Raw genomic sequence first — 26242 nt, 5'->3', positions numbered from 1 at the left:
TTGGGGCAGATTATACACAAATTGTTCTTTCCTTCTGCATACATAGTATTTAAGCCCCCTCCGCCCCCCCCCCCCCCCCCCAGCACAAGCCCAGGTGGTGATTTAAAGTCTCTTAAAGCATTTGGATATTTTTGTTTGGAAATCCTCCACTTTTCCCCTTTTTCTGACACTGGGAAAGTTAATCCAGTGCTCGTATGTACATGGCTGCATAAAATTCTCCCTGACTGCTTCTTAAAAAAAAAGCTTAAAAAACAAGTGATATATATATATATATATATATATATATAAAATATTTACATAAATAAATGAAGGCAAGTGGACTGCTCCCTCCCCTTCTCATTGGCCAACTCTTGCCTTATCTTCCTTCCGGTTTTTGGCAACAGCAGGTTAACATCCCGGTGAAAATTATCATTAGTCCTCTGTCCCTGTTCTTCTCTTTCCCCTACACTGAATGATCACTATTGCACCAGCAATCTCTTCAGGTGTCCAAGAGTTAAAGTTGCAGCACAGACTCTCCTTGCCTACTCCCTTAAGCCTCTCAATCTTCCATTAAATCCATTTCTCCGTTGAGCCTGGATCAGCTTCTTTTTCCCCTTCCCCCCTCCCCAAGCCGGCAGCTGCTGAATTTTCCACACCAGGCTGAGAGGCAAAGCCCAAAAGCATTCTTGGAGGGTCACTTGGCAGATCCTCTCCCCGCCAGTTCTGTGAGATCCAGCTGGCACCACGCTTCCTATGCGAAGCAAAAACCGTACGCATATTCCTAACTCTGGTGTGTGCCATCGGGAAAGTGAGCGTGGCCCATCCGGAGGGATCCAGTGGCAAAGGGGTCAGTGTGCAAAGAGCTGTACATCAGAGGGTGGGTGCGGACATGGCAGAAGCTCAAGGGGTGTCCATCCTGCTAGGAGATCTTGCAGTTGTTGCGTGAGCAGTTCTGTGGGGGGCTCTGGGGCGGGCGGATGGATTTGGATCTCTTCAAGCTGTTCCCTTTGCTGCTGCTCCCACCACCGCTGCTGGCCAAGGAGTAGGACCGGCCATGCATCATCACTGCATTCATCCCATTGGCCATAGAGAAGGACTTCAAGTGACTCTTGATGGTGACGGGCAAGGGAAGCTTGTCGATGAGGTGGACTGGGGTGCAGGAGACGATGGCTCGGCAGCACAGGTCCTGTAAGCTGAACACTGGTGGGAGGAAAGACCAAACAAGTCAAGGGACAAGAGATTTCGAGGACTGCCTCCTCCCCACAACTATTCCTTATGCTGCACAGTTCTTGCTCCTTTGGAGGTAGAAAATAATAAGGGTTGAACTCGCTAAATAGAAGCCTGTAACAGATTACTTGATCAAAAACAGAAACCCAAGCTAAGCTCTGCTGTTTGAGACATTTTGCAAGACAGCAGCTTTGGTGTCAACACAGGGCTTAGACACTGCCACCCCTCTTAACTAACACAGTGTCTGGGTAACTAGAGCCCTGCTTACACTTACAGAATCCTGGAATGGTTTGGGTTGGAAGGGACCTTGAAGATCATCCAGCTCCAACCCCCTGCCACAGGCAGGGACACCTTCCAATAGACCAGGTTGCTTCAAGCCCCATCCAACCTGGCCTTGAACAAGTCAGTTCAGCTTGTCCCCAGAGCAGAGCTGCTCCAGCCCTCGCAGCATCTCCATGGCCTCCTCTGGACTCGCTCCAACAGCTCCATGTCCCTCTTGTGCTGTTTCCCCAGAACTGGATCAGGACTCCAGGGGCGGTCTCCCCAGAGTGAGGCAGAGGGGGACAGTCCCCTCCCTCTCGTGCTGCTTGCGCTCTGGGGATGCAGCCCAGCACATGGGGAGTTCTGGGCTCAAGCGCTCACTGAAGCCAGGTCATGGGGCCCTGCTCATTGACCAACACCCCCAAGTCCTCCTCAGGGTTGCTCCATCCAGTCTTCCAGAGCCTGTGTTTGTGCTGGGGACTGCCCCAACCCGGGGGCAGGACCTTGCACCTGGCTTTGTAGAACTTCATGAGGTTCACACTGGCCCACCTCTCAAGCCTGTTCAGGTCCCTCTGGATGGCATCCCACCAGGCACGTGGCTTCTCAAGCTGTCATTTGGCAACCAAAAGGACATGCCCAGGAAAGGGGGCAACAGGTTCAGCAAGTCCCAGTGTAGGACAGTCTCATTTTGGACCTGCTCGAGGAGCACCAGCCACAGCGCCTGGAGCCGGCTCTCTGCAGAGCGCCTGCAGCAACAGAGATCCCACCGGGCCAGAAGAGGATTCTGCCCTTTCAGGCATTTTAGCGTCCTCGTAGCTCGGCGTACATCACGTGAGCCTGCTTTGGATAGTCTGCTTGGAGTGGATACCTTAGCAAGCGGCCACACGAGGGCACGCTTCCACCTCCAGCCTGCAGTGAAACCCACACGGCCACTCCCGGGCAGGCAGCCCCCACTCATTCAATCCCAGACTGGTTTGTGTTGGAAGGGACCTTAAAGCTCACACAGTTCCAACCCCCTGCCATGGGCAGGGACACCTTCCACTAGACCAGGTTGCTCCAGGCTGCGTCCTGCCTGGCCTTGAACGCTGCCAGGGATGGGGCAGCCACAGCTTCTCTGGGCACCCTGTGCCAGCGCCTCAGCACCCTCACAGGGAAGAACTTCTGCTTAAGAGCTCATCTCAGTCTCCCCTCTGTCAGGTTAAAGCCATCCCTCCTTGTCCTGTCCCTGCAGGCCCTTGTCCAAAGCCCCTCTCCAGAAGGCTTCTTGTAGTCCCTTTAGGCACTGGAGCTGCTCTAACATCTCCACGGAGCCTTCTCTTCTCCAGGCTGAACAAGCCCAGCTCTCTCAGCCTGGGGAGCAGAGCAGAGTACTTTCAAGTTGGGAGCTTAATTGCACTAGGCCTCATCCAGAATAAGTGGAGAGGTGCAGTGTGCCCTGGAGCAATTCAGATCCCAGACATGCTCAACTACTCTCTGGAGCTGCCCATCCCTCACCACTGCCTGCTGGGTTCCTGCACCAGTACAGGCAGCTTCTTGTGGCTCAGCCTCAACTTGTTCGACCAGAGGCATTTTTCTATGTCAGGTGCTTTCACAGATCCCACAGTTTCTAATAACACACCTCCCACCTAAGCAAACAGCCCTATCCCCTCCCATTTCAGCTCTCCTGGCTTCCCCACATGGAGCATCTTCCTCACTACTGACCTCTGTTGGGTCTCCAGATCTTCTCCATGCCGTGGCGCATGAGGACGATTCGGGACAGCTCTGTGAAGGACTCTATAACGTTGAAATTGCACAGGGGGCTGACCTCAAAAAATGTCATGCAGTTCTTCTCTGCATAGGCCCGGGCCTGCTCCGTGGGCACTTGTCTCTTGAAGGCAAGGTGCAGCCTGTTTCCCACCAGGATCCGAGGGACACCTGGGGCATGCTTTAAAAGGAAAGAAGTGGAGAAACCATGGCTTGTCCTTGGTAAGGGAAGCCTACACCCAGTAGAGCTGTAATAGCAGTGAAGGGCAAAGAAATAGGAACTGTTCTGCAACAGAGAGGAACTCCCATGATGAGGAAGATTAATTTATCCCCCCCCCCCCCCCAGCCCCCCGGCCATTTTAGAGGGAACCTTCCCATCTCACTTGACTATTCCCAAGCCCTTTCCTACACTCTATTACACTACTCTATTACACAGGAAGGTTACCCTCTTGGTTTGCTTATTATTGAGCAGCCATTGTTTCCTCTCCATAGCAGCCATGCTTGTCCCCACATCAGAGGTGGCACCTCAGGTGATACCTCCCTAAATGTTTGCTGTAGACCACTGCACATGTTCTTCAATGCAACTTACCTCATCTATTTCCTTTATCCATCGGTCTATCCCATCAAAGGACCAGCGATTAGTGATGTCATAAACCAAGAGAATGCCCTGGTGGAAGAAAACCAGGAGCAATCAGGAAGCTTCATAGTAGACAAAATGAAAGGGACGTCACCTCCATATGCAGAAACCAGAAAGCTGAGTGACAGAACATTGCTCCAGCTGCACTATTTGTGTGGTTGCTAGGGCAAAAATTGAGACAAGAGGTCTGTACTAACACTGTCCCAAGATATTAGGGAAGGTTATTCTCCTGTTTTGGCTTGAACATCCCTCAAATCATTCTGAAAGCAGCAGTGTCTGTGAAGGAGGAGGAACTACCTTGGTGACTATGTATCTGGAGGAGCAAAACAACACTCTCCTCCTGTGACAAATCCAATACAAACTCACAGAGGCAGAAACAAGCCTTTTTCTTTCCCTCTTATGCATTCAGTGGTGGGATGGCAGTGCAACATGATGAAGCTAATGAAGCACACCCATCTTCAGCAGGTTTTCCCTCTCCAGAACCTGTCTCATTCTGTCACCTCTTTGCTATCACTGCCACGCTGGCAGAGAATGAAAGTAGGACAGCAATGTTGGGACATCCCAGAGGGTCAGAGCAAAGGTCTCACTGTAGGACCTTCCCCTGTGCCCTTTCTTCTGCAGCACCCTCAAGCCCACATTAATTTTTCCTGAACACCATCCACATCCACAACTTACTTCCCTTACACTCTCGAGGTGCAGCACAATGAGCTGGAAGGATGGGGAAGCAGGACAGGGAAGTTTGTGCTTGTGATGATATGGAGCAGCACTTTGGAGAATCTCCACCTCCACCCCGAGCCTGGCTAGTAGGACTCGGGACCACAACCACACTGCTGGCCACCACACAGGTCCACAGCAATTCCTACCAAATAAGCTTTCCTTGAACCAAAGTACTTCTGAGGACAGACTCAAGGAAAGTAGGCTGTGCACAGCCCTGCAGGCACACAATCCAGCACATCAGGAGGTGCCTCTCAGGACCAGTTGGGCACATACAGCATTTAGAGAGTTGTCTCAAGCAGCAGCCTTCTTGCAGCTCTCCCGTTATTTTTCTGACTTGTTGTCAGTCCCTTCTTTGCAATCAAGGACATTTCAAGTGACAACAGGTGCTTCAAGGTTACTCTGCGGAAGATGCCCTGAAATGGGAACTACAGAGGAACAGATGATCTTGCACTGCAAGAGGTGGCAGTGCAGCTGGGAACAAGCACAGGATGAAACCCAGCAGCAGTGAGACTAAGCTAAGGGCAAACCAAACCAGCCCAAGCTGGACTCCAGGATAACAGATCATTTAAGCAGCAAGTTCAACAGAATCAGCCTTCTCTGAATCAGGGGTATCCTCTGGGAACAGACATTCCTATGGCAAGTCCCCAGAGCAAGCAAAAGAGACACTAATCTGGCAAAGGAAAGTCTCAGCCAGCAGCCTAGCTCTACCTAGGAGATGCCTAGATACACCCAGCTTCTGTCCTGCTACATGGCAGAGACTGTCAAGCACCCTCCAAACAGTGGAACTGCTCCTTTATTCATTGAAATGGACAATCCACTACACAGATGGGAATCTCAAACTACCCAATCCTCCTGCCAACGCTGCTGCCAAAGCTAGTGATGACCTGGGGGAAGCCTGTATAGAACCAGGCACGTGATATTCCTCAGGTTAATGAAAAAATAATCATCAGCATGAGATCTGGAGCACACAAGAATAATAATTACCAGGACATATGAGCCACAAAGGCACTTGAACCCTCATAATAAAGTCATGTCTCGAGCTAGCACTTGAAATTGCTCCCCAGGACTGGAAAAGAAGCCTTTCCCTGAACACACTGGGTGTGCTTGGACATTGTTTGCCTTTCTCACAGCTCTTTTAGAGCAAGCAGCTCTCACAAAGCCTGCCCAGTGTTACTGTTCTGAAAAGTCTGGGTCAGAACAATTCTGATTCTGGGGTTTTATCTATCCAGGGCAGCTGCTCTCCAGGCAGAGCTTGCTTCTGTCCTTGCTGGCTCTCCCAACACCTCTGCATCTGCACTTGTACCATGTGCACAAAGGCTCAATAATATACAAAAAAAATGGGGAAAGGGAGAGGGTACAAAAGGCAAGCCACATGTGGTGGTCTGGTTTTCATCTTTGAAGAGCCAGCCCTTCAAAGGTTGGGTTTGAGGTTGTTCTGAGCACCCTGACAGTGAGTTCTCATAACTGCAGTAGTATCTGTGGTGTGGGCAGAGCAGATGCATCTTCAGTTTCCTCCACGAAAAGCCTGGAGCTCGTGCCTGGAGTCCAGAATTTTTTGTTCCGTCATCTCTAGTACAGTCAAAATACTGCCTTCTCAAAAAGCATGGGAGGTTGGGTTTGTTTTGGAGAAGAGAATCAGTTTCTCCTAAGCTTAGATAGGAAAAAAAAAGTAGTGATTTTTCAGAATTAAAAAACTCCACAAACCAAGAACCCAATCATGAAATACCGACTACCAGGATACAGCCCATTTTAGGAGGGGAAAAAGGAAAAAAAGAGAGACTCTGAGCTCTCTTTCAATTGTTGTAGTATTTATTTTGACTTCCAGATTCCAAGGCTGCACATATGAATGAATGAGAGTCAGGAAATAACAAAGCGAAAGGTGTGGTGACCCCCTTCCAAGACAAACAGCCAGTAAGTGAAATAAAGTCTACTTATCTCAGCTCTGGATTGACAAGTTCCTTTAGCCAAGAGAAACAGACCCACAGCCTAGGTTGTGAAGACTGCTTCTGACAGAAATGTGCTCTAGGAGGAGACAGCTTTTAAGCTTGCTGGCAGCTGCTGCCTGGATCTTCTTTAAATAGGAAGAAGGATAAAACACCAGCAAAAACCCAGCCCAAGGTTCTCAGAAGCAGGGTGCAAGGTCAAGACCACAACTTGAGGAACTCACTGTTTGCCAGCTTACCCTCCAAGTCATAACACAGCCCCATGCATGTGCATTTAGGGTCAAGACTGTCAAGGAAAGCTTCCCAAAGGTCAAGAAGATTCCATGGCCAAGTTGTCTAATGCCTTGCTGCTGTCCTCATCTTCCCCAGCACGGGTGTTAGACCGGCTTTACTGTAGCTTCCTCTGTCCTCTGGGGAGTTGCCTTAAAAACAGCTCCTGGTGATGCCAGATAACCTCATACGTCTTCCATGTAGTGCTGGCATGCTCCAGACATCATGTTTCCAGAGCACACATCCCAGATATACTGTCATGACCATTTTCTCCCCTAGAGAGAACAGCACAGATGTGCACATAGAGAGGGAGCTGGCTCCATCACTGCAGACACCTCCAAGTAAGATCTGTTGGTTTTTTTTCAGATTTTGAAAAGTCTCCTTTGGAATAATGTGCACAGAACTTTCATTTCTTCAGCTAGACAAATTAACAGGTTCCCATTTGCAGCCAAAATTATTCTTTCAGTGCCTAGATGGCTGTCAACACCTTAGCATCTCCATACCTCTCAATTCCGAGTTTCACAAAGCACCTCTGTTTCACCAGCAGGAAAAGAGAAGCTGCACACTCAGGTTCTCAGATCAAGCGTATTGCAGACTCCTCACCAACCCTCCAACAGCCTTCTTTACTTCCTCCACCTGCCCATAGGCCTCTGTGGGAGGTAAACTGACTGGACTTGTCCCCAGGCCTGTTTCAGGTCTTTTCACAATTGGATTTTCAAGCTTCATTTCCACACTGCTGGGATCAGCATGGCCCCAAGCACACCAGCAACAGGAATTCCCACATGTGTATGAAGTGTAGTGAACAAGAAACATGAAGAGATCACAGAATCATAGAATGGGTAGAGTTGGAAGGGACCTTAAAGCTCCTCCAGTTCCAACCCCATGCCATGGGCAGGGGCGCCTTCCACAAGACCAGGTTGCTCTAAGCCCCGTCCAACCTGGCCTTGAACACTGCCAGGGATGGGGCAGCCACAGCTTCTCTGGGCACCCTGTGCCAGTGCCTCAGCACCCTCACAGGGAAGAACTTCTGCCTAACATCCAATCATTATGGCAAGACTGAGTCCGAGAAGATTCCTTTTGGTACTGGCAGACAGTGTCATTGTATCCAGCAGCACACGTGGATGCTTATTCTGCCAAAAACCAAGCTTGCTTTCAGCAGGAGCTTACAAAGATCTGCCCACACTATCAAGGTGTGTGTGTGGGAAGCATCAGCTCTATCTGCTTGGTGCAGGTTTAGACCAGGCTTACAAGCACAAATTTTTTTAAGGTGAGGGACAAGCAGCATGCTCACCCATCAGTGCAAAGCAGGCTTCTCCAAAAAGGCTTCTCAGATGCTCTAGGAGATGGATCTCCAGCAGCTTGCACAAGCACACAACAAGAACACTGCTGGGAGCAAGCAAGGACGCAGGCGACTGCCAGAGACCTGAGCCCACTGATGGCAGATGCCAAGGTGGCCAGGAAAGTGTCACTCACTGGTATTCTCCACTGATGGAAAAAAGCTGTTGCTGAAGAAGCCTGTCAGACCCCCTCAGACTGGATTTCTCTGACCCACAGGATGAGATAAACCATAAACAAGATCCAGCACTGACAGGAACCAGAGCACTTCTTCTCTCCTGCCTGCTCTTTCAGAGCGATGCTTGGTCAGGGCTTTCCACCTGGCACCTCAGGCCTTGGCTCATGGGCAATTACATCCTGCTGCCAAACCATATCCCAATGGGCTAACACATTGGAGGGGGGCGTTATTTATGACTGAGCTTTTGATAACCATCAGCTGCCAGAAAAGCCATCACCTTCCTGGATACTAAATGCCCTAAGCAGGACAAACAGCAGCTACTCACATCACCTGCTTAAGCAGAACTCAACAATACTCACTACTCCTGAAGCTTAGCTCTAAGATAGGAGTGTATTTCAATGATTCCTGTAGATCATTTGAATCTATTCACAAAGGACCTTCACACTATCTGGGAAGAGCTGGCAAGACCCATATGCAGAAACTGTTTAAATCACTGGCACATGAGGACATCAGGAATGATTCTAGCACTGCTTCTTCCTTGCTGGATCAGCAAGTATCACCACATCTCTTTCTCCCCTCTGTGATGACTTGGAATAGCTTGTATTTGCTCACAGCAACCAGAAGAGCCACAGCTGCACCAACAGTTGAGATCAGCAGCCATCTCTGCTGTTGGTGTGATAGAGACCTCAAAGCCAACCAGAAGAAGCCAAAGAGCAGAAGTCCAAGAACAAACAAAAAGATTCCTGAAGCACCTTCAAGCATCACTAAATACCCTTCACCATACCCTGCACTGTGACAATGAATATAAAAATCCTTCTGCAACACAGCAAGCTCCAGACTCCTTCAGTTTACTCTGCAGGTGGCAACACCACTGGGTTTCCATCTTCACCCTCCCTGACTCTGCAGTCACCACGTCTTGCACTCCACTCTACCAGCCCCACCAGTGCCTAGAGGCCCAGTGCTCTGTTATCCCATCCACAATTGCTCCTTTTTCACCCCAGAGTGAGACCCTGAAGCAATGGGGTGAGGACCTGCTGGCCCAGCAGACCCTAAGAGGAAAGGGATCATCAAGTTGTTATAAGAAAGCAGCAACTCAAACCCCAGGGAAGCAAGAAGAGAAAAGGAGGACGGTCCCAGGCACTCCAATACACCACAAGCCTCCACCTTTGAGCGAAAGAGCTCATCGTATCCCTGATGTGATCAGATCAGCCAGGCAGGGCAGGGAGGGAAGGCAGGACACATCTGTGATCCTCATAGCAAAACCTGAGGCAAACATGGCTGAAAGAAGGGCCCAATCCTCATTTGAAGCCAGCTCATCCAGGGCAATAAAGCTGTTTAACTTTGGCTGTTTTCAAGAGGAAGATATTTCTGCTGAACATGAAAGCAACATGTAGCCAGGCAAGTGGTGTGGAGTCTACACTGGGAAAGGCATCGAGGTTCTCAAGAAGAGTCTGTTCATCGAGGAGGGATGAGCCTGAAGTCCAGATTGAGCAATGCATGAGGCTGTGCCGGGGGTAAAGGAGAACTCCCAAGAAGGTCTGTTCCCTGCCTGGTGACTCTCCTTCCATGTCTCAACCTCACCAGGGTTTACTTAAGAAGGTTCAATTTTTATCATTACACTTGAGAAACAGTATGTGTGCAAGTCGAGTGTGCTTCCCTTACTTGAAGGCACTTTTCCTACCAGGTATTCTCTTAAGCATTGGCTACTCTGAGAGAAGAACCCTGCTCTCAGCCACCCCTGTAAGGGCTGCAGGATGCTGAGGCCTCCTCCTCTCACAGCTAAGCTGCCAAACTCCTTTTGGAAACACTTTCTTCAAGCTCCCCTTGTGCTCCTTATGTTCAGTCTCAGTCCTCTACTCAGCGAGAACCTTCTGCTAATTTCAGTGTGAAGGTGCTCATGGCCAGCTGATACCGCCATTCTTGTACAAGTATCTGCATGTTAAACAGAGTTTTTCCCACCCTGGCACCTCTCTTCTCTGCAATATTTATTCTTCCTGAGGTTTTGGGTTGTTAGGTTAAAAAAAAAAAAAAAAAAAAGCCACTTCTCTTGCCTCCAACTGGATTTGCATCAAGTTTCCCACAGCAGAAGTCTTGACGCCTGATGACACCAAGACAGCAGACAGGAAGGCAGGCAGCTGAAGCAAAGAAGTGAGCAAGCAGCATTAAATACATCTTGAAGAAATAAGAGAACTCGGGAGCATTTTATCTCCTTTCCCCTGACACCACACTGGGTTAAGTTGTCTTTATGGTAATGTTGTGCCAGAAGTTAGCTACTGCATACTGGAAATAACTGGAGGTGTTGGAGTCCACTCCTGCAGTCACGAAGGCATTTGATAGGCAAAATAAACAGTCCTTTTGCTTTGCTTAACCATGGAGAGTTTAAATTACGACACTGTCCTCATCCACTGAAAGATGTGGTGAGTTATTGAAGAGAGCATCTGTGTTCCTGCTAACAGAGGAATATTGCTGTATCACCACATGGAAGCCAGGCACTTGGTGCTGAAACATTTTAGCAACCCACCTGAAGAAGACAGTACAAGGACCCTGGTCGTTAGCCTGCAAGAGGCTTTGGATACCAGAGAAGGAGTCTTCATCAGGGACTGTAGCAACAGGACAAGGGGTGACGGGTTCAAACTTAAACAGGGAAATTTCAGGTTAAATATAAAGCAGCAGCTCTTCCCTGTGAGGGTGCTGAGGTGCTGGCACAGGGTGCCCAGAGAAGCTGTGGCTGCTCCATCCCTGGCAGTGTTCAAGGCCAGGCTGGATGGGGCTTGGAGCATCCTGCTCTAGTGGAAAGTGTCCCTGCCTGTGGCAGGGGGTTGGAACTAGATGATCTTAAGGTCCTTTCCAACCGTAACTATTCTATGATTCTAAGAAGCACTCACTTTTCACTGTGCTCATATTCATGAATACTTTCAGAGGGCAGTGGAGACATTTAACTTAGGAACTCCCTCTCCTCCTGCTTGCTTTTTAGGGCTATTTTGTTAGTTTTAAAGGCAAAGGTTGACAATTTTGGAAAAAATCATGATTAAGGCATCACAGCAGTGCTTTGGAAAAGACATCTGTTTAACAAGCAGAATGCAGGCTTTGAGGGAAATGCATAAGCTACACCTAACTGTGCAAGCAAGCTCCATCCTCCAGCATTCAGCTGTATTTGGGTTACAGGTCCCTCTGCCTGGCTGAGGAGGGTTATTGAGAACATCTCTCAGACCTTTGGGAAAGGCAAGCAGGCAAGATAGACCAGGCAAGGTCTGCAAATGTTCATAGAGTCAAACACTGGTTTGGGTTGGAAGGGACTTTAAAGCTCATTCAGTGCCAACCCGCTGCCACGGGCAGGGATACATTCCACTAGACCAGGTTGCTTCAAGCCCCATTCAACCTGGCCTTGAACACTGCTCTCAAATGATAAGAGCTCTCAAATGATATTTCTGGACACAGCAGCTGGAAAGCCAGTTTGATCTGGGCATCTGATACAGGTCTCAGAAGAAGACTGACAAAAGCTTTGTGGTCATCAGAAAACCCCACTGACCAATTCTGTTCATTTCTCACTGAGAAGGGAAGGGACACAGTCTCAAGCCCACATCTTATATTAGGATTGGAGCTCTAGATTTTTCTGAAATGTAGTAAAAGCAGGAAGCTTAAACTCGCACAAGGGACCAAGCATGCGAATGGGAGGTCCCATACGCTCCCACTGCAGAAGGAACACTCCAACACTCCTGGTCCTGCACCTCTGCAAGCACCAGGAAATTGGCCTCTACTTCAAAGGAGCAGCCTCAAGGCACCCACACCACCAGAGATGTGCACAAACAAGAACAATGGATACACTGGAGGAGATATCAACAGCCCATCCCAGGTGCTCTCATGTTTATGGCACAAGGGAATTTGCAGGAAGCCTTAAGAGAGCAGGATGCATTTTGTCAGCTGGCAAAGCAAAGGTCCACAGCTACAAAGAGCAAAAAACCAAGAGCAATATCGACAAGAGCTTGAATAGGTGTGGCAAAGTTTCCAAAAGGCTGGGAATCCACTAGGACACTGGCAGTCAGCAGGCTGTTATATAGCTTCTGACTCTTAGTGGCTAAGAGAGCAGGAATTTGCTCCAAAGTTTTCACATTTGGAAACAAAAGGGAAAATACAGTAGTTCATTTAACTTATGGAGACTTTATCCTGGAGGGATCCTTACTAAGAGGATGACATTAAACTGTAAGAAAGCACTATTACCTAAGAGCAGATTTTCAAAGGACCACGAGATTCTGCTGTTCAGAATCTAGATGCTATTCTGGAGCAGGGCCCAAAGGAGAAACTCAACATGTAATGCTCTCTCTCATGTTTTAAGGCGCATACTTCACAATTGAGCTGCTCTAGTTTAAAGTCTGCACCAAACATGCCAGTAGGAGCCACTCTATTTTCAGAACTGACTTGAAGGCAACACAGGCTGGAAGAACTCCACTGGGAAAGCCAGTGTCATGTTTAAACTAATTTGGCAAACCTCAGAAAGCATGAGCTCCCACATTAAAGCTAAGGCATATCTAGAGCTCCAGTTGCCTTGTCCTCTATAATCCCAGCTCCTCAGTCCCTCTCTAGAAACTAACACTGAATATAGTCTGTAACAACCCTTTCCTGTAGGAGTGTAGGGAAGTCATTTCCTCTCCTCTCTCCCACTATTTCATAAAGAGAGAATTCCAGGCAGCAAGATGACATGCAGCGCCCCTTGGCATTTAGAAATCCCATTCTTTCAATGCTTGACATGTTTGTCTTCAGAGCTCTTCACTATGGCATGTAAAATTTTTACAGCCTAAAGAAAAAGCAAGTGCACAGAGCAGCACTTACCTGGGCTCCTCTAGAGTAGGATCTGAAAATGGTGCAAAATCTTCCTTGCCCTGATGTGTCCCTGCAACAAAGAAAAGTTACAGTTATGAAATCTGGAGAGTCAAATCCCAAACTGCACATCTCCTGTTGGACCTGAACAAAAAGAAACAACAACCTCAGTGTTGATCTTGACAAATCTGTAGAACACACATGGTACCCAAACAGCTCCGCATGGTGCTTTAGAGGAAGAACCAGTGGGCTCATCACCACCTTTGGTTATAGTCAGACACACTCCAGAGGTCCTCGATGTCACCATGTTTCCCATGGAGAAGGTATAAACCAAAACAACTCAGCTCCAGCACTACCTTATAATATATGAGGATACAAGTCATTCTGATCCCCTGGGCAAAGGGTTTTCTCTATTTCCCTACACTCCATGGGAGTTAAAAGTCAGAATGAGACTGTAGGCCTCTCCTAGCTGTGAAGAACAGCTAACGTAGAATAAAATGAACATAACTGCTCTAGACATGAGAGATTCATAGAATCCCAGACTGGTTTGCGTTGGCGGGACCTTAAAGCTCATCCAGTTCCAACCCCCTGCCATAGACAGGGACACCTTCCACTAGACCAGGATGCTCCAAGCCCCGTTCAACCTGGCCTTGAACACTGCCAGGGATGGGGCAGCCACAGCTTCTCTGAGCACCCTGTGCCAGCACCTCAGCCCCCTCACAGGGAAGAGCTTCTGCCTAAGAGCTCATCTCAATCTCCCCTCTGTCAGGTTAAAGTGGGGGTTTTCTAGTTTAAACTGTCTTGCACTGTCTAATTCCACTTATTTTTCGAAGCACATATTAACAAAAAGTGAAAAGTAGTATCTCTGTACCAGGATCTCCAACAGATGTGGTCACTCACACCCTGCAGAGAGCTCAGAAACAGGACTAGGGAACAGCACTTCTAGCCCACTCTGACAGTAAAGGGCTATTCACTTATTATCCTGACTGCAGGTCTTGACATGGTAAATAAGTCTGACTACAACACCAGCACCTCCCAATGCCTGCAGAACCATCTGACAGTAAGCCAGGGCCCAGCACACTGACTTAACCTCTATATACTGAAATGCATCAGGGTAATCCAAGACACATTATGATGTCTGTCATATCTATTCACTGGACAGGAATAGATATAAAAAAAAAAAACAACACACTAATGGCCACCGAGAAGCCTAACGAATCCCTCAGCTCCAAATTTGCACCAGCTATATGAAAAAGGTCCTGATCCCAAGTTCAGGGCAGTCATTCTTTCAGATCTAAAGCTTTCAGGGATCATATTATTGGTTCTAAGTATCAATCTCACAGTCTGTGCTTACATCTCTTTCTCCCTGATAATCAAACGTTGGGTTGCACAAGGAAAGTAATGACGAAAGATTATATTAACAGTATAAAAAGAAGGTTTCAAGAGGGAAGCAGTAACCACATACTTGGGGCTGAAATGTTAAAAAAAGACATCTTCTGTGATCTTACAAAAGAGAGAAAAAGAATGTGACACACATAAACATATAAGCTAGAAGAGATAAATTACCTGCTTCTGTTCTTTTGTAAGAAAAACGAGGCCATTCAGCTTCAGAGAGCAGGTATATAATTAAACCATAATACTATACCCAGCCTCACCTCTCTCAGCTGAGGCTGAGACCATGGTGTTCATTCCTATTGAACAATTCACACAGATTCCTAGTGTTCCTGTTACTTGATACAAGCATTGGTAAAAGGACTATTTAACTTTACAGTTTAGGGCCTGTGTCATTCCCTAGCAGACCAGGTGTCATTCCCTAGCAGACAACAGGGGCAGGCTGCCCATTCGTCCTCTTCCAGCTCCAGGACTGCTGTGTCAGCTTCTCAGCAGGTTAAACCTGAGACAGTGCTCTGCCAGAAGGACTCCAGCTCTCCCTCCAGTGCCCACAGATAAGGCAGGGGTGTTACCCCTCCTATGCAGCATCCTCCCACCTCCATCCCAGTGTCAGATCACTCTGGTAAATCCTGCTCTCCAGGGCTTTGCCATACTCTGACATGAACTGTGAGGTCTAGTCACTGCTCTTTAGTTTAATACTGAAGTTGCTGAGAAACATCCAGGTCTGGAGGAACTAAGGGTTTCACCTGTTGTTTTTTTGACCTTCTCTTGTCTATATTTCTCTATCCTAGGATTTCAAGAGAGTCCAGTACTGCTTCTGAAACAGTACTGATCCCTTAATGATTGAGAGCTGTATGGGAACATGTTGGAGAAAGACCGAAAATGGACTATTCCGAAGAACAGCATGAAGTTTGTGCTCCTCTATCAATGGAAGGAGGTCTTGTTTGCTCATGTAACTTGCTGGTGGGAGCAGCTAGCAAGCCTCACTGCACACCTGGGGATGTTCTGAGCTTTCTGCAGGTCAGTTCAACATCCCATAGCAGCACCGTAGCCTCTGCCTTCGAAGCCAAAGCAGTTCAGAAACACTCACCAGAGTTCCAGCTTGACCCTTCTGCCGTCCAACAAGATAGTAGTGGTCTTGTAGTCAATTCCTGAAAGGAAACCAATAAAAAGCTGAGCAAACACTGAGTAGGTCTTCAGAGATGGACAATAGATCTGCTCTGACCATCCAGATCTACCATTCCATATTTACAGAAAGTGATGTTTTCTCCCCCTTTCTCTATTGTGTGTTTGGGAAGGGCTACAGACACTTGACAGAAATAGAGCTCTGCTTCAAGAAAGAAACAGAGCTCTGCTTCTGGAGCTCTATCCCTTCTCCCTAAAAATACAGTTAAACCCTAGATTACTTCTTACTTCTCCATTGTTGGATAAAATCTCTCAGGACTGGAGCTGTAGGAGATCCTCAGCAGTATCCAAAGGGACAGTGTTAAATTGCAGATTTTTTTTTTTGGGGGGGGGGAAGGGAGGCTATGTGAGCCAACCAACAATTTAGAAGCACAACTTCAAAATCAGTCTGCAGAGCCACCATCTCAACAAGCATCACTGCCTGAAAGAGTCTAAGGACATTCTGGGAGGTGGGAGAACTGAAAGCTCATGCTGTTTCTTCATAGCATCCCAGACTGGTTTGGGCTGGAAGGGACCTTAAAGCTCATCCAGTTCCAACCCCCTGCCATAGGCAGGGACACCTTCCACTAGATGAGGTTGCTCCAAACCCTGTCCAACCTGGCCTTGAACACTGCCAGGGATGGGGCAGCCACAGCTTCTCTGGGCACCCCGTGCCAGCACCTCAACACCCTCACAGGGAAGAACTTCTGCCTAAGACCTCATCTCAGTCTCCCCTCTGTCAGCTTAAAGCCATTCCCCCTTATCTTGTCCCTACAGGCCCTTGTCCAAAGCCCCTCTCCAGCTTTCTTGTAGACCCTTTAGGCATGAGGAGCTGCTCTAAGGTCTCCCCAGAACCCAGAGAAGGCTCTGGGGAGATCTTCGAGCACCTCCCAGTGCCTAAAGAGGACAAGCCCAGCTCTCTCAGCCTAGCTTCAGAGCAGAGGTTCTTCTTGCAAGTAGCTCTTGGTTGGGTATCAGTCAATCAGCAGAGAAAGCACTCCCCTTCATCATGGCTAAGAAGGCAGTGGAACAATGGCTTCTCATAGAGCTACAGTATGAGAGTAGCATCAGACCCTCCAAACCACAGCACAGGCTGTGCTGACAAGCAGCTCATTTGCACAAGGGGTTCCCAACATCTTTGGCTACGCAGAGTTTGTTACAACTGTGAGCAACCTCCCACCTCCTTCCTTAAAACCTGGGCTCAGAAATGGCCACAGGGCACCAGGAGTCCAGGAAAAGCATCTTCTCTGAAAGCTCCAGTTAAGAAGCTTCAAGAGAACTGCAGTTGCTTAAAACAAAGCAATATGCACCACCACTGCACATCCACTAAAGGATAAACTCAGTATCATCTTTAATAAAGCAGAGCTGCTCCACTCTGATTAGATCAACTCTAATTTTTCCTCTTGCCAACTGATACCCAAGTTTGAATCCTTAATGAAAACCCACAGCCCTGTTACAACCTGCACCCTGTTCCTGGAAGGAGAATACTGCCCTGACAACAAAACATACATGTTTGTCAGTAAAGCAAATGGATTTTTCTGAGTCATCACCCTGTTAGTGAAACACAAATTCGATTTCAGCCTTCACAGGGTGCTATAAAAAGCAATAAAGATAATTACCTTAAATTCCAACTATTTCTAGGGCGCTAGCACAGAAAATAGACAGTTTATGTTTTATCTTCCTCCAGAGACAAGTGAATGATTTGTATTTATTTGCAGGAGGATATAAACTACCTCATCCCCAGGGATGGGGAACAGCAGTGGGAGCAAGCCTGCACTGCAAGCAGGAGGGAGCATTCACACATCTCCCCCTCCAGTTCCGGAGCCAGGATCATTTCTCAGCACAGGCTATTAGGGAAGCAGCTAACTGAGCCCACTGCCCTGTTTCAGATGCAAGATTATCCTCCAGGCAAAACTGTCCCTCACAGGGAAGAACTTCTGCCTAAGAGCTCATCTCAGTCTCCCCTCTGTCAGGTTAAAGCCATTCCCCCTTGTCCTGTCCCTACAGGCCCTTGTCCAAAGCCCCTCTCCAGGTTTCTTGGAGCCCCTTTAGGCACTGGAGCTGCTCTAAGGTCTCCCCTTAAGGAGCCTTCCCTTCTCCAGGCTGAACAAGCCCAGCTCTCTCAGCCTGGCTCCAGAGCAGAGCTGCTCCAGCCCTTGCAGCATCTCTGTGGCCTCCTCTGGACTCACTCCAACAGCTCCAGGTCCCTCTTGTGTTGCTGCCCCAGAGCTGGATCAGGACTGCAGGGGGGGTTCTCCCAGAGCGCAGAGGAGGGGGAGAATCCCCTCCCTTGACCCGCTGCTCACGCTCTGGGGATGCAGCCCAGCACATGGCGGGTTCTGGGATCAAGCACATGCTGGGAGCTTCTACGTCTTAAATGTGTTCAATAGGCTGGGCAGTGAGCATGAAGCCTATATCCCCATTGGGAACAGGGCATCCCCATCACAAATACACAGTTCAGTCACCACAGCAATGCTTTAAATGCCCATTTTTTCCATGCCCATCTGAAACTACATCACATACAGAGCAACTCTGTTGTTTGGGCATGACAATACACCATGACCTATACAAGCAACCAGCAGAAAAACTTCCTGACCTCCTACTCAACTGCTCCTCACTCCAGAGACACCCAGAGAAAATAAAGAGGCATAGCAGAAGGCCTTCATGTTCTTCACAATGATGTTTATGTTCAGAAGAGTAGGTAAGTGACCTGGAGGAAGCATGAGGTGCATGGCTGGGGACAGAGGGCCACAGCAGCCACTACAAGCCACCACTGCACAGTGTGACAGTGCTGGTAGAACAAGCCCTGGCTGTGCTGCATCAGGGCTGTGCCTCTGCCTCCTCACTTCAAGCAGCCCAGATACCAGTAAAGGGAAGTTTGTTTCATTTCTGTAGTTTTCCCTGTGGTTTCTCTCACCTGAGCATCACCTCTGCTTGCTGGCAGCACAGCCAATTGTGAGACTGACACTGTGAGACTGACATTCATCCTCTGCCAGGAAGTGCTTTTATCCCTCAGAAGAGATGTGCTGCTACAAACCCCATGTGATGCTCCTGGGGCACAGGCAGCACCAGCAAAGCAGTGGCCAGCAGTAGCCACTTCCACAGCCCTGCCTGGCCCCTGGGGCATCTAGTACTGCAGGGAAAGCAAACAGGCTTAATCATAGAATAGTTACGGTTGGAAAGGACCTTAAGATCATCTAGTTCCAACCCCCCTGCCAGGGGCAGGGACACCTTACACTAAACCATGTCACCCAAGGCTCTGTCCAACCTGGCCTTGAATGCTGCCACTTCCACTCATCCACTTCCAACCCCCTGCCATAGGCAGGGACACCTTCCACTAGATGAGGTTGCTCCAAACCCTGTCCAACCTGGCCTTGAACACTGCCAGGGATGGGGCAGCCACAGCTTCCCTGGGCAACCCATTCCAATGCCTCACCACCCTCACTGTAAAGAACTTCTTTATATCCAATCTAGACTTTTCCCTGTTTAAGTTTTAACCCATTACCCCTTGTTCTATCACTACAGTCCCTAGTGAAGAGTCCCTCCCCAGCATCCTTATAGGCCCCCTTGAGATACTGGAAGGCTGCTATGAGGTCTCCACGCAGCCTTCTCTTCTCCAGGCTGAACAGCCCCAGATTTCTCAGCCTGTCTTCATACAGGAGGTACTCCAGTCCCCTGATCATCCTCATGGCCCAACTCCGGACTTGTTCCAACAGTTCCATGTTCTTTTTATGTTGAGGACACCAGAACTGCACACAGTACTCCAGGTGAGGTCTCACAAGAGCAAAATAGAGGGGCAGGATCATCTCCTTTGACCTGCTGGTCACGCTTCTTTTGATGCAGCTCAGGATATGGTTGGCTTTCTGGGCTGCGAGCTGAAAGCTTACTTTATACCAACCCATCTCTTTCTGGACCAATACCTAGCATGATGCAACAAAATGAATGAGGCTTGGAAAACAAGTCTGGGCTGTTCTCTCAGGCTGAACATTCCGACAAAACTCTGCTTGTTTTCCAGCCCTGCTTTAGACTCCCACTCAAGCTGATGCCATCTCAAGCCCATGTCTCGACCTGGCACAGGGTGCTCTGCAAATGGATCTGCTGTCACCAAGCCTGATGTTAGACACCCGATTCCCCTCTGCAGAGCCGGGTCTCACACTCCTGGGCGACACTCCATAGAATTCCAAACCTTTATTTCTTTTGCCAGTGCCAACCTAACCAAGCAAGCAAGCCATTTTCCCATGGGAATCCAGAGAAGGTGTTATAGGAAACTCTGACCTCTTCCAAATTACTCATGGGGAGCACATCACACTTTGCATCATTGTGAGGTGTAAAACCCCACACCCAACCTTAGCTTGGTTAGAAATTTCACCCAAACACTACACCTGATGTGACCAGGAAAAGTAAAACTGCTCCAAAAAAAGGACCATTTCCTTCCAGCACTTGACACTACTTTGCATCAGGCTGTCTCCCTTCCTATTAGGAATCTGCGGCTCTGTCTAGCCCCCAGACTGCATCTGCATGAGCAGCAGCACGAAAGCTCAACAGAGGATGCCAAGGCAGGGACCTGGAAGTGGCATTAAGAAAGGGAGAAAGCCAAGGGAGATACATACTTTATGCTACTCTTGGGCTCTCCCTTTAAACAGATTAATATATCAAGAAAATGGCTTTAAATAGCTGAAGCAAACAAGGCTCTACCAGTATTTACTACTGTAAGCACAGGAGCTTCTTGGCTTTGTGTAGGTCTTTGTTTTAGAGAAAAGGAGACAATTTTGCAGTTGCCAACCCTCAGAATACTCTGCCCTAATGCTTGGGCAGGGACAGAAGGGTCACCTCCCCTCAAAAAGGCTGATTTGAGCAAAACCTTACAGCAGTAAGGGCACTACGAGCCTTTTTCCTCCTTCAGCCTCCTAGGATCTGGGTTGGAGAGGTTCCAGCTCTCCGTGTGATGCTACAGCCAATACCACATTTTCGGTTATTGGACAAGATCAAGTGTCCTCCTCTGGAGATGCTCTAATGATCTAACACTTCACTGAACCTACACAGATACCAATAGTACAACTATGGCTCATATCATGACAGAGGAATGAAGGGACCCCACATTAAAAGCAGGTTTTTCCTGCAACCTTCCTTGAAGGCTGGGCTGCAGCAGCAACACCTCCAGTTTGCAGCTGCAGAGCCTTTTAGAAGAACATAGTTTACTCCCAATCTGGGGCAGAAGAGATTCCAGGTGACACTCAAAAATCTCTTCCAAAAGGAAAAACCTCTTTCAACTCCTGACTGAAACATTGCTACAGTTTTAAGACAAGCTCACTGTCCTGCCCAGACACACTCCACTTACCACTTAGAATCATTTACAGTTTGTGTGAATCAGCCTGGCCAAAGATGCTTTTGTCACCTCATTTCTTACCTGAGTTTTGTGCTTGTGTGAGCTCGGAATCCACCACCTCACTTTCTGTTAGTCCACCCACAACAAAACCCAATGCATGTTATTTGAACTTCATTCAAAACATCACCAGCTCCCCCAGCTCACAGACATGGTCTGGATAAGCCACCTCAGCTTTCATAAAAGCCATACATTAAACTGGCCTTCAGTAATTTATAATTCAAAGAAGTCAAACAACCCATTTGCAAAGCAATGTATAAGGTCAACAGGCACAACCTGAAGTGCACAATGATGATGAGCCAAGGACAATCCTTCACTAATTCATTATATAAATGAGAAAATAAGATAACTCGAGTCAATTTTTGTTAGCTATCTGAATAACAGTGCTTTTTGGCAGTTTGTTCTTTCATCTGTAGACACAATTAAGCCAGAGTGGCTGCAACTCTTGTAACATCAACAGCATCTGAGCCCTCACAGGAGGGCTGATGAGCAGTGACAGACCTTCATTTGTGACTGTCATTAGTACAACCAAAGCCACCACACCACAACTGTCTAACTGAAAATGCTGGATTTTCCCCCAGTCTTCTGATTTCCTAAAGATAATCAGCTCTGCTGGGTCCAGAAAAAGGACCAGAACTTCTTAAAAGGTGTTCCTAAAAGGTCTTCTTAAAGGTTTGCCACATTGACCAGTAGCTGCGGGAAGAGGGAGAGCACAGGGCTGGAATAAAATATAACAATAGAGAATACACATAAAATCTTAAACTTGCCAAGATTTCACAGTGAACTCAAGTAAGCAGCTATGAGAAGCTGAAGGTGCTGCCTGGCATTCAAGAGATCCTCAGGAGAAAGTGATGCAGTGCTCTGTGAGCAGCTGGCAAATAACTAACTGCACAGTTTAAAGGCAGACTGATTATAAACCAGGCAAATATCAAACCAACTGGTTTTATTAACTGGCAACATCTTCCAGTTAGCGTGGTGGACTTCACAGACAAACTGTGATGAAGTTGTAACGCAAGTGTTGTGGCAATCCTTAGTTAACACAGAAGGAAGAATCAGAAGCCAGAACCATCCAGTGTGCAGCTGATCTCAAATGGTCGTTTTCACTGCCACAGAAGGAGAAAAACACCATGAAACACTTTAGAGTGGGTCAATGGATTATAAGTAATTTTGTTTCTGCCCTTTTGCAAAAGGAACACATTAAGAATGAATCTCCAGTGAAGCTTAGAATGGGTTGCTCAGAGAAGCTGTGGCTGCCCCATCCCTGGCAGTATTCAAGGCCAGGCAGGACGCAGCCTGGAGCAACCTGCTCTAGTGGAAGGTGTCCCTGCCCATGGCAGGGGGTTGGAACTGTGTGAGCTTCAAGGTCCCTCCTAACCCAAACCATTCTGGGATTCTGTTATTCTCAGCTGTGACTGAGCAGAGATGAGTAAATTTAATAGAAAACCTTTCTCAGCAGTTCAGACAGCGCTGTGGATGCCAACGGGAACACTGCAACCAACTGCAACGGTTTTGGAGAATGTAAACTATGGATGAGAGCCCTATCACCTGCCTGGTGGTCCCTTACCAGCCAGCCTCAGGAGGGGTCTGGGCAGGGTGTCCCCTCCTCAGAGCACCTCTTTTGCAGGGTGGCAGAGCCTGCCTGGACATCACTCAGGCTCCCCAGCCAGCTACAGTCCCTCAATGCATTACTGGGGATGTGCAAGCAAGTGTGTTATCAAGTAAGGTGGCTTGTGTGTAAGATGTGAGCTGCTGAAAGTCCATCCCTCTCCCTCCAAAGGACTTGTGCAAACCTTCCAGCTGGACTAAAAGAGGAAAACCCAACTCATTAACCTGTGCACAACCCAGCACAGTGACTCTGCTTCTGCCTGTACAACCAGCTCCCCAGCTGGAGCCCTTCTGCACTCTGGTAAATTCAGCCTAAAGCTGTAAGTGCAGGAATTCATTTATCCCAAATGCCAGCAATAGCCAAGCAGTGTGCGAAGATGAGTGCTGATTCCCCCAAGTCCTGGGTGTCACAGATGTTAACTTGACTTTCCTCAGTTATGACTCACATGGCTGGGTTTGAAATGGAAAGTCTTGCCCCTGTGTGCCCAGCTGCTTTGGAAAGCCAGAGTGACTGCAGCATGTGATGCACACAGGGAGGGTGGCCAGCAATGGCACCAGAGGCAAATTGAACCTGGCCAGTGCTGTCACAGGGGCAAGTTAATGAAGAAAAGTGACAGTAGTTTCCTATGGGGCAGCAGAACCATCCCACATGTGACAGCTGAGAGCCCAATGGGCTGCACTGCCACAGTTTCCCCAAAAAGAAGTGAGTGGGGATGACGCCATCCTTGCTGAGTGTGGAAGAAGCAACAACCAGCCAAGTCACACAGACTCAAAGAATCCCAGACTGGTTTGGGTTGGAAAGAACCTTAAAGCTCATTCAGTTCCAAGCCCCTGCCAGGGGCAGGGACACCTTCCACTAGACCAGGTTGCTTCAAGCCCCGTCCAGCCTGGCCTTGAACACTGCCAGGGATGGGGCAGCCACAGCTTCTCTGGGCACCCGGTGCCAGCGCCTCAGCACCCTCACAGGGAAAAACTTCTGCCTAAGAGCTCATCCCGGTCTCCCCTCTGTCAGGTTAAAGCCATTCCCCCTTGTCCTGTCCCTACTGCCCATTGTCAAATTGCCCTTGTAAAGAAAACCTGATTAATTTAAGACACAGGCACTGGTATCTGTACGTAGAATACACCACCAGAGCACTACCTCCCACTGCAGCTCCTACTATATAACTTAGAGGAGAAGTTATTTTCTCCATCATCTGTAAATGATACTAAATAGCTCAGAAAACATGTGGTATGTGCACACAAACACCAGCTGATGACAAAAGTGAACACACGCTATTCACATAACAACTGATGAAGTCATCTGACCTTAAAAAGTGTGGACCGCAGCACATGAACAGCAGCAATTTAGCTCAGAGCTGCAAGCCAAGAAAAAAATCCCTTCCAAACAAAACATGAGCTTATCACTTTGAGTCACTCATTCAATCACCTGCTCTTTTGATAGACAAACAACAAATTATCTCCATCTACAACAGGGTCAACAAAACATATGCTTTAAAACAAAGGTGGGTCCAGCCTGGCACTGTGTCTTTTGCTGTTCACATTTATCTTGGCAGTTTTACTTTTTTCTTTAGGGTGATGAAAGCTCCCCCAAACAGCACTGCTGCAAAACAGCACCAGCTCCTGCCTGCAGAGCTGGGGCTCAGGGTCAGAAATCCCATGTTTTTCCTACTGCACTCCTGTCCTGTGCTGTAGCTGAGCCTTGGGAACAGGATCAGGAGGTCTTGGTTCTTACCAGGCACGTAAGACACCAGAGCTGCTCTTGCAGGGTGCTGGCTGGAGGAGGGGGGAGACAGAAGCTATCTGCTGAAGCCTGCATCACCTCCGGCCCACAGCAGCAAACACAAAACCTGCTCATGCTGCTCAGCTCAAAGAGAAGTAATGATGAGCTTCCAGCTATTTAACTGTGCAGCAGATGAGTTGGAGCTGGTCTGAAGCAAGTAGTCCAGCCCCATGCACACAGTCAGGAGCCCACATCCCCTCATGAAGCACATCACGAGAGCTCCTGCCAACTCCAGGGAGCTGCTGCGGCACTTGGCAGCTCTGCACAATACATCCAACATGCTGCCAAGCTCCTCATCCAGAGACAGATGTAGACACAGAGAGAGAACAAATGCCTTTCCATGATGTGAACTTACCAAATGTGTAGATTTTCTCCAAAAAAACGTCCTCCATCTTCTCCTCTACCTACTTGTACCCTATGTGAGCAGCGGGTCAAGGGAGGAGATTCCTCCTCTCTGCTGCTCTCTGGGGAGACGCCCCCTGCAGTCCTGATCCAGCTCTGGGGCAACAACACAAGAGGGACGTGGAGCTGTTGGAGCGAGTCCAGAGGAGGCCATGGAGATGCTGCGAGGGCTGGAGCAGCTCTGCTCTGGAGCCAGGCTGAGAGAGCTGGGCTGGTTCAGCCTGGAGAAGAGAAGGCTCCTTCCTTAAGGGGAGACCTTAGAGCAGCTTCCACTACCTAAAGGGACTACAAGACACCTGGAGAGTGGCTTTGGACAAGGGCCTGTAGGGACAGGACAAGGGAGAATGGCTTTAACCTGACAGAGGGGAGACTGAGATGAGCTCTTAAGCAGAAGTTCTTCCCTGTGAGGGTGGTGAGTCCCTGCCCGTGGCAGGGGCTTGGAACTGGATGAGCTTTAATGTCCCTTCCAACTCAAACCAGGCTGGGATTCTCTAAGTAGAATGTATGATGCTATTCACAATCACCTTATTGAAAGTGCTTTTGATTTAGACTGGAAGTCTGTCACAAAAAGCCTTCTTGCATCAGCTTGTTCCCAAGACATCTTAATCCAGAACTGAGGGCTCATAGGTGAGGATCTCGGACAAATAAATTGCTGCTTGGTTTTGTAATAAGCCAAAAGCAAAACACTTACTCAGGGACCTTTAGGAATCCCAGATTTGCAGAATTCTCTTGTCTACTGCCTCCCCACAGCCTAGCAGTGTTTCGGCAGCTACGTGGTGCTCACACAGAGGAACTCTGTTATGCACTCATTTAAGGATGACAACAGCATTTGAAACCAGAATCAAATCTGTTCCTAAAGCTCAAACAATTTCAGCAGACACCCAGGAAGCCACAGAAACAGTCAAATGTAAGTACAGAATGGGGGGATGTTAAGTGGATTTGTGCTTTAGAAGAAAATAAAGAATGATTTTATGCACACAAGTGAGAGCAAACAAAAGAGTTTCTTCATACTTCGCAGTTCAATCTCCATAAAAACTATACAGCTGCACGCAGAAACAAAGACAGCCTGTGAGGAAAATCAGAGGGCACCATAACAATCTTCATTGTTGCTGGATCACCATAAAAACAGTGAGATACACTTGGAGAGAAAAAAAATATAGCAACACTTAGAGAAAAAAAAGAAAAAAAGAATCCAAGTATGTGATTCTATGATATTTTGGACAAAGAGTGGTTTGGGTTGGAAGGGACATTAAAGTCCCTCAAGTACCACCCCCCTGCCACAGGCAGGGACACCTGGATGGCTCCAAGCCCCATCCAACCTGACCTTGAACACTGCCAGGGATGGGGCAGCCACAGCTTCTCTGGGCAACCTGTGCCAGCGCCTCAGCACCCTCACAGGGAAGAACTTCTG

General features: G+C 48.2%; 1 protein-coding gene across 1 annotated transcript in view; it reads right to left on the bottom strand.

The window, feature by feature from the left end:
- Positions 1–298: 298 nt before the first annotated feature.
- Positions 299–26242, bottom strand: part of RAB40C (RAB40C, member RAS oncogene family) — a 35589-nt gene continuing 9645 nt past the window's right edge. The window contains exons 2-6 of the mRNA XM_057408012.1: positions 15588–15648; positions 13118–13178; positions 3800–3877; positions 3169–3391; positions 299–1179 (exon numbers count right to left, since the gene is read on the bottom strand). Coding sequence (XP_057263995.1) covers positions 899–1179; positions 3169–3391; positions 3800–3877; positions 13118–13178; positions 15588–15648 — 704 coding nt within the window. The 3' untranslated portion in view covers positions 299–898. The remainder of the gene's footprint in view (positions 1180–3168; positions 3392–3799; positions 3878–13117; positions 13179–15587; positions 15649–26242) is intronic.

This window comes from Pezoporus wallicus, unplaced genomic scaffold (genome assembly GCF_028554395.1).
Source record: "Pezoporus wallicus isolate ANWC-B61680 ecotype Strahan unplaced genomic scaffold, APGP_CSIRO_Pwel_v1 contig_4012, whole genome shotgun sequence".
In the NCBI taxonomy this organism is placed as follows: Eukaryota; Metazoa; Chordata; class Aves; order Psittaciformes; family Psittacidae; genus Pezoporus; species Pezoporus wallicus.
Note: the sequence above shows the minus strand (reverse complement) of the source record. Positions and strands in the feature narration are given on the sequence as shown.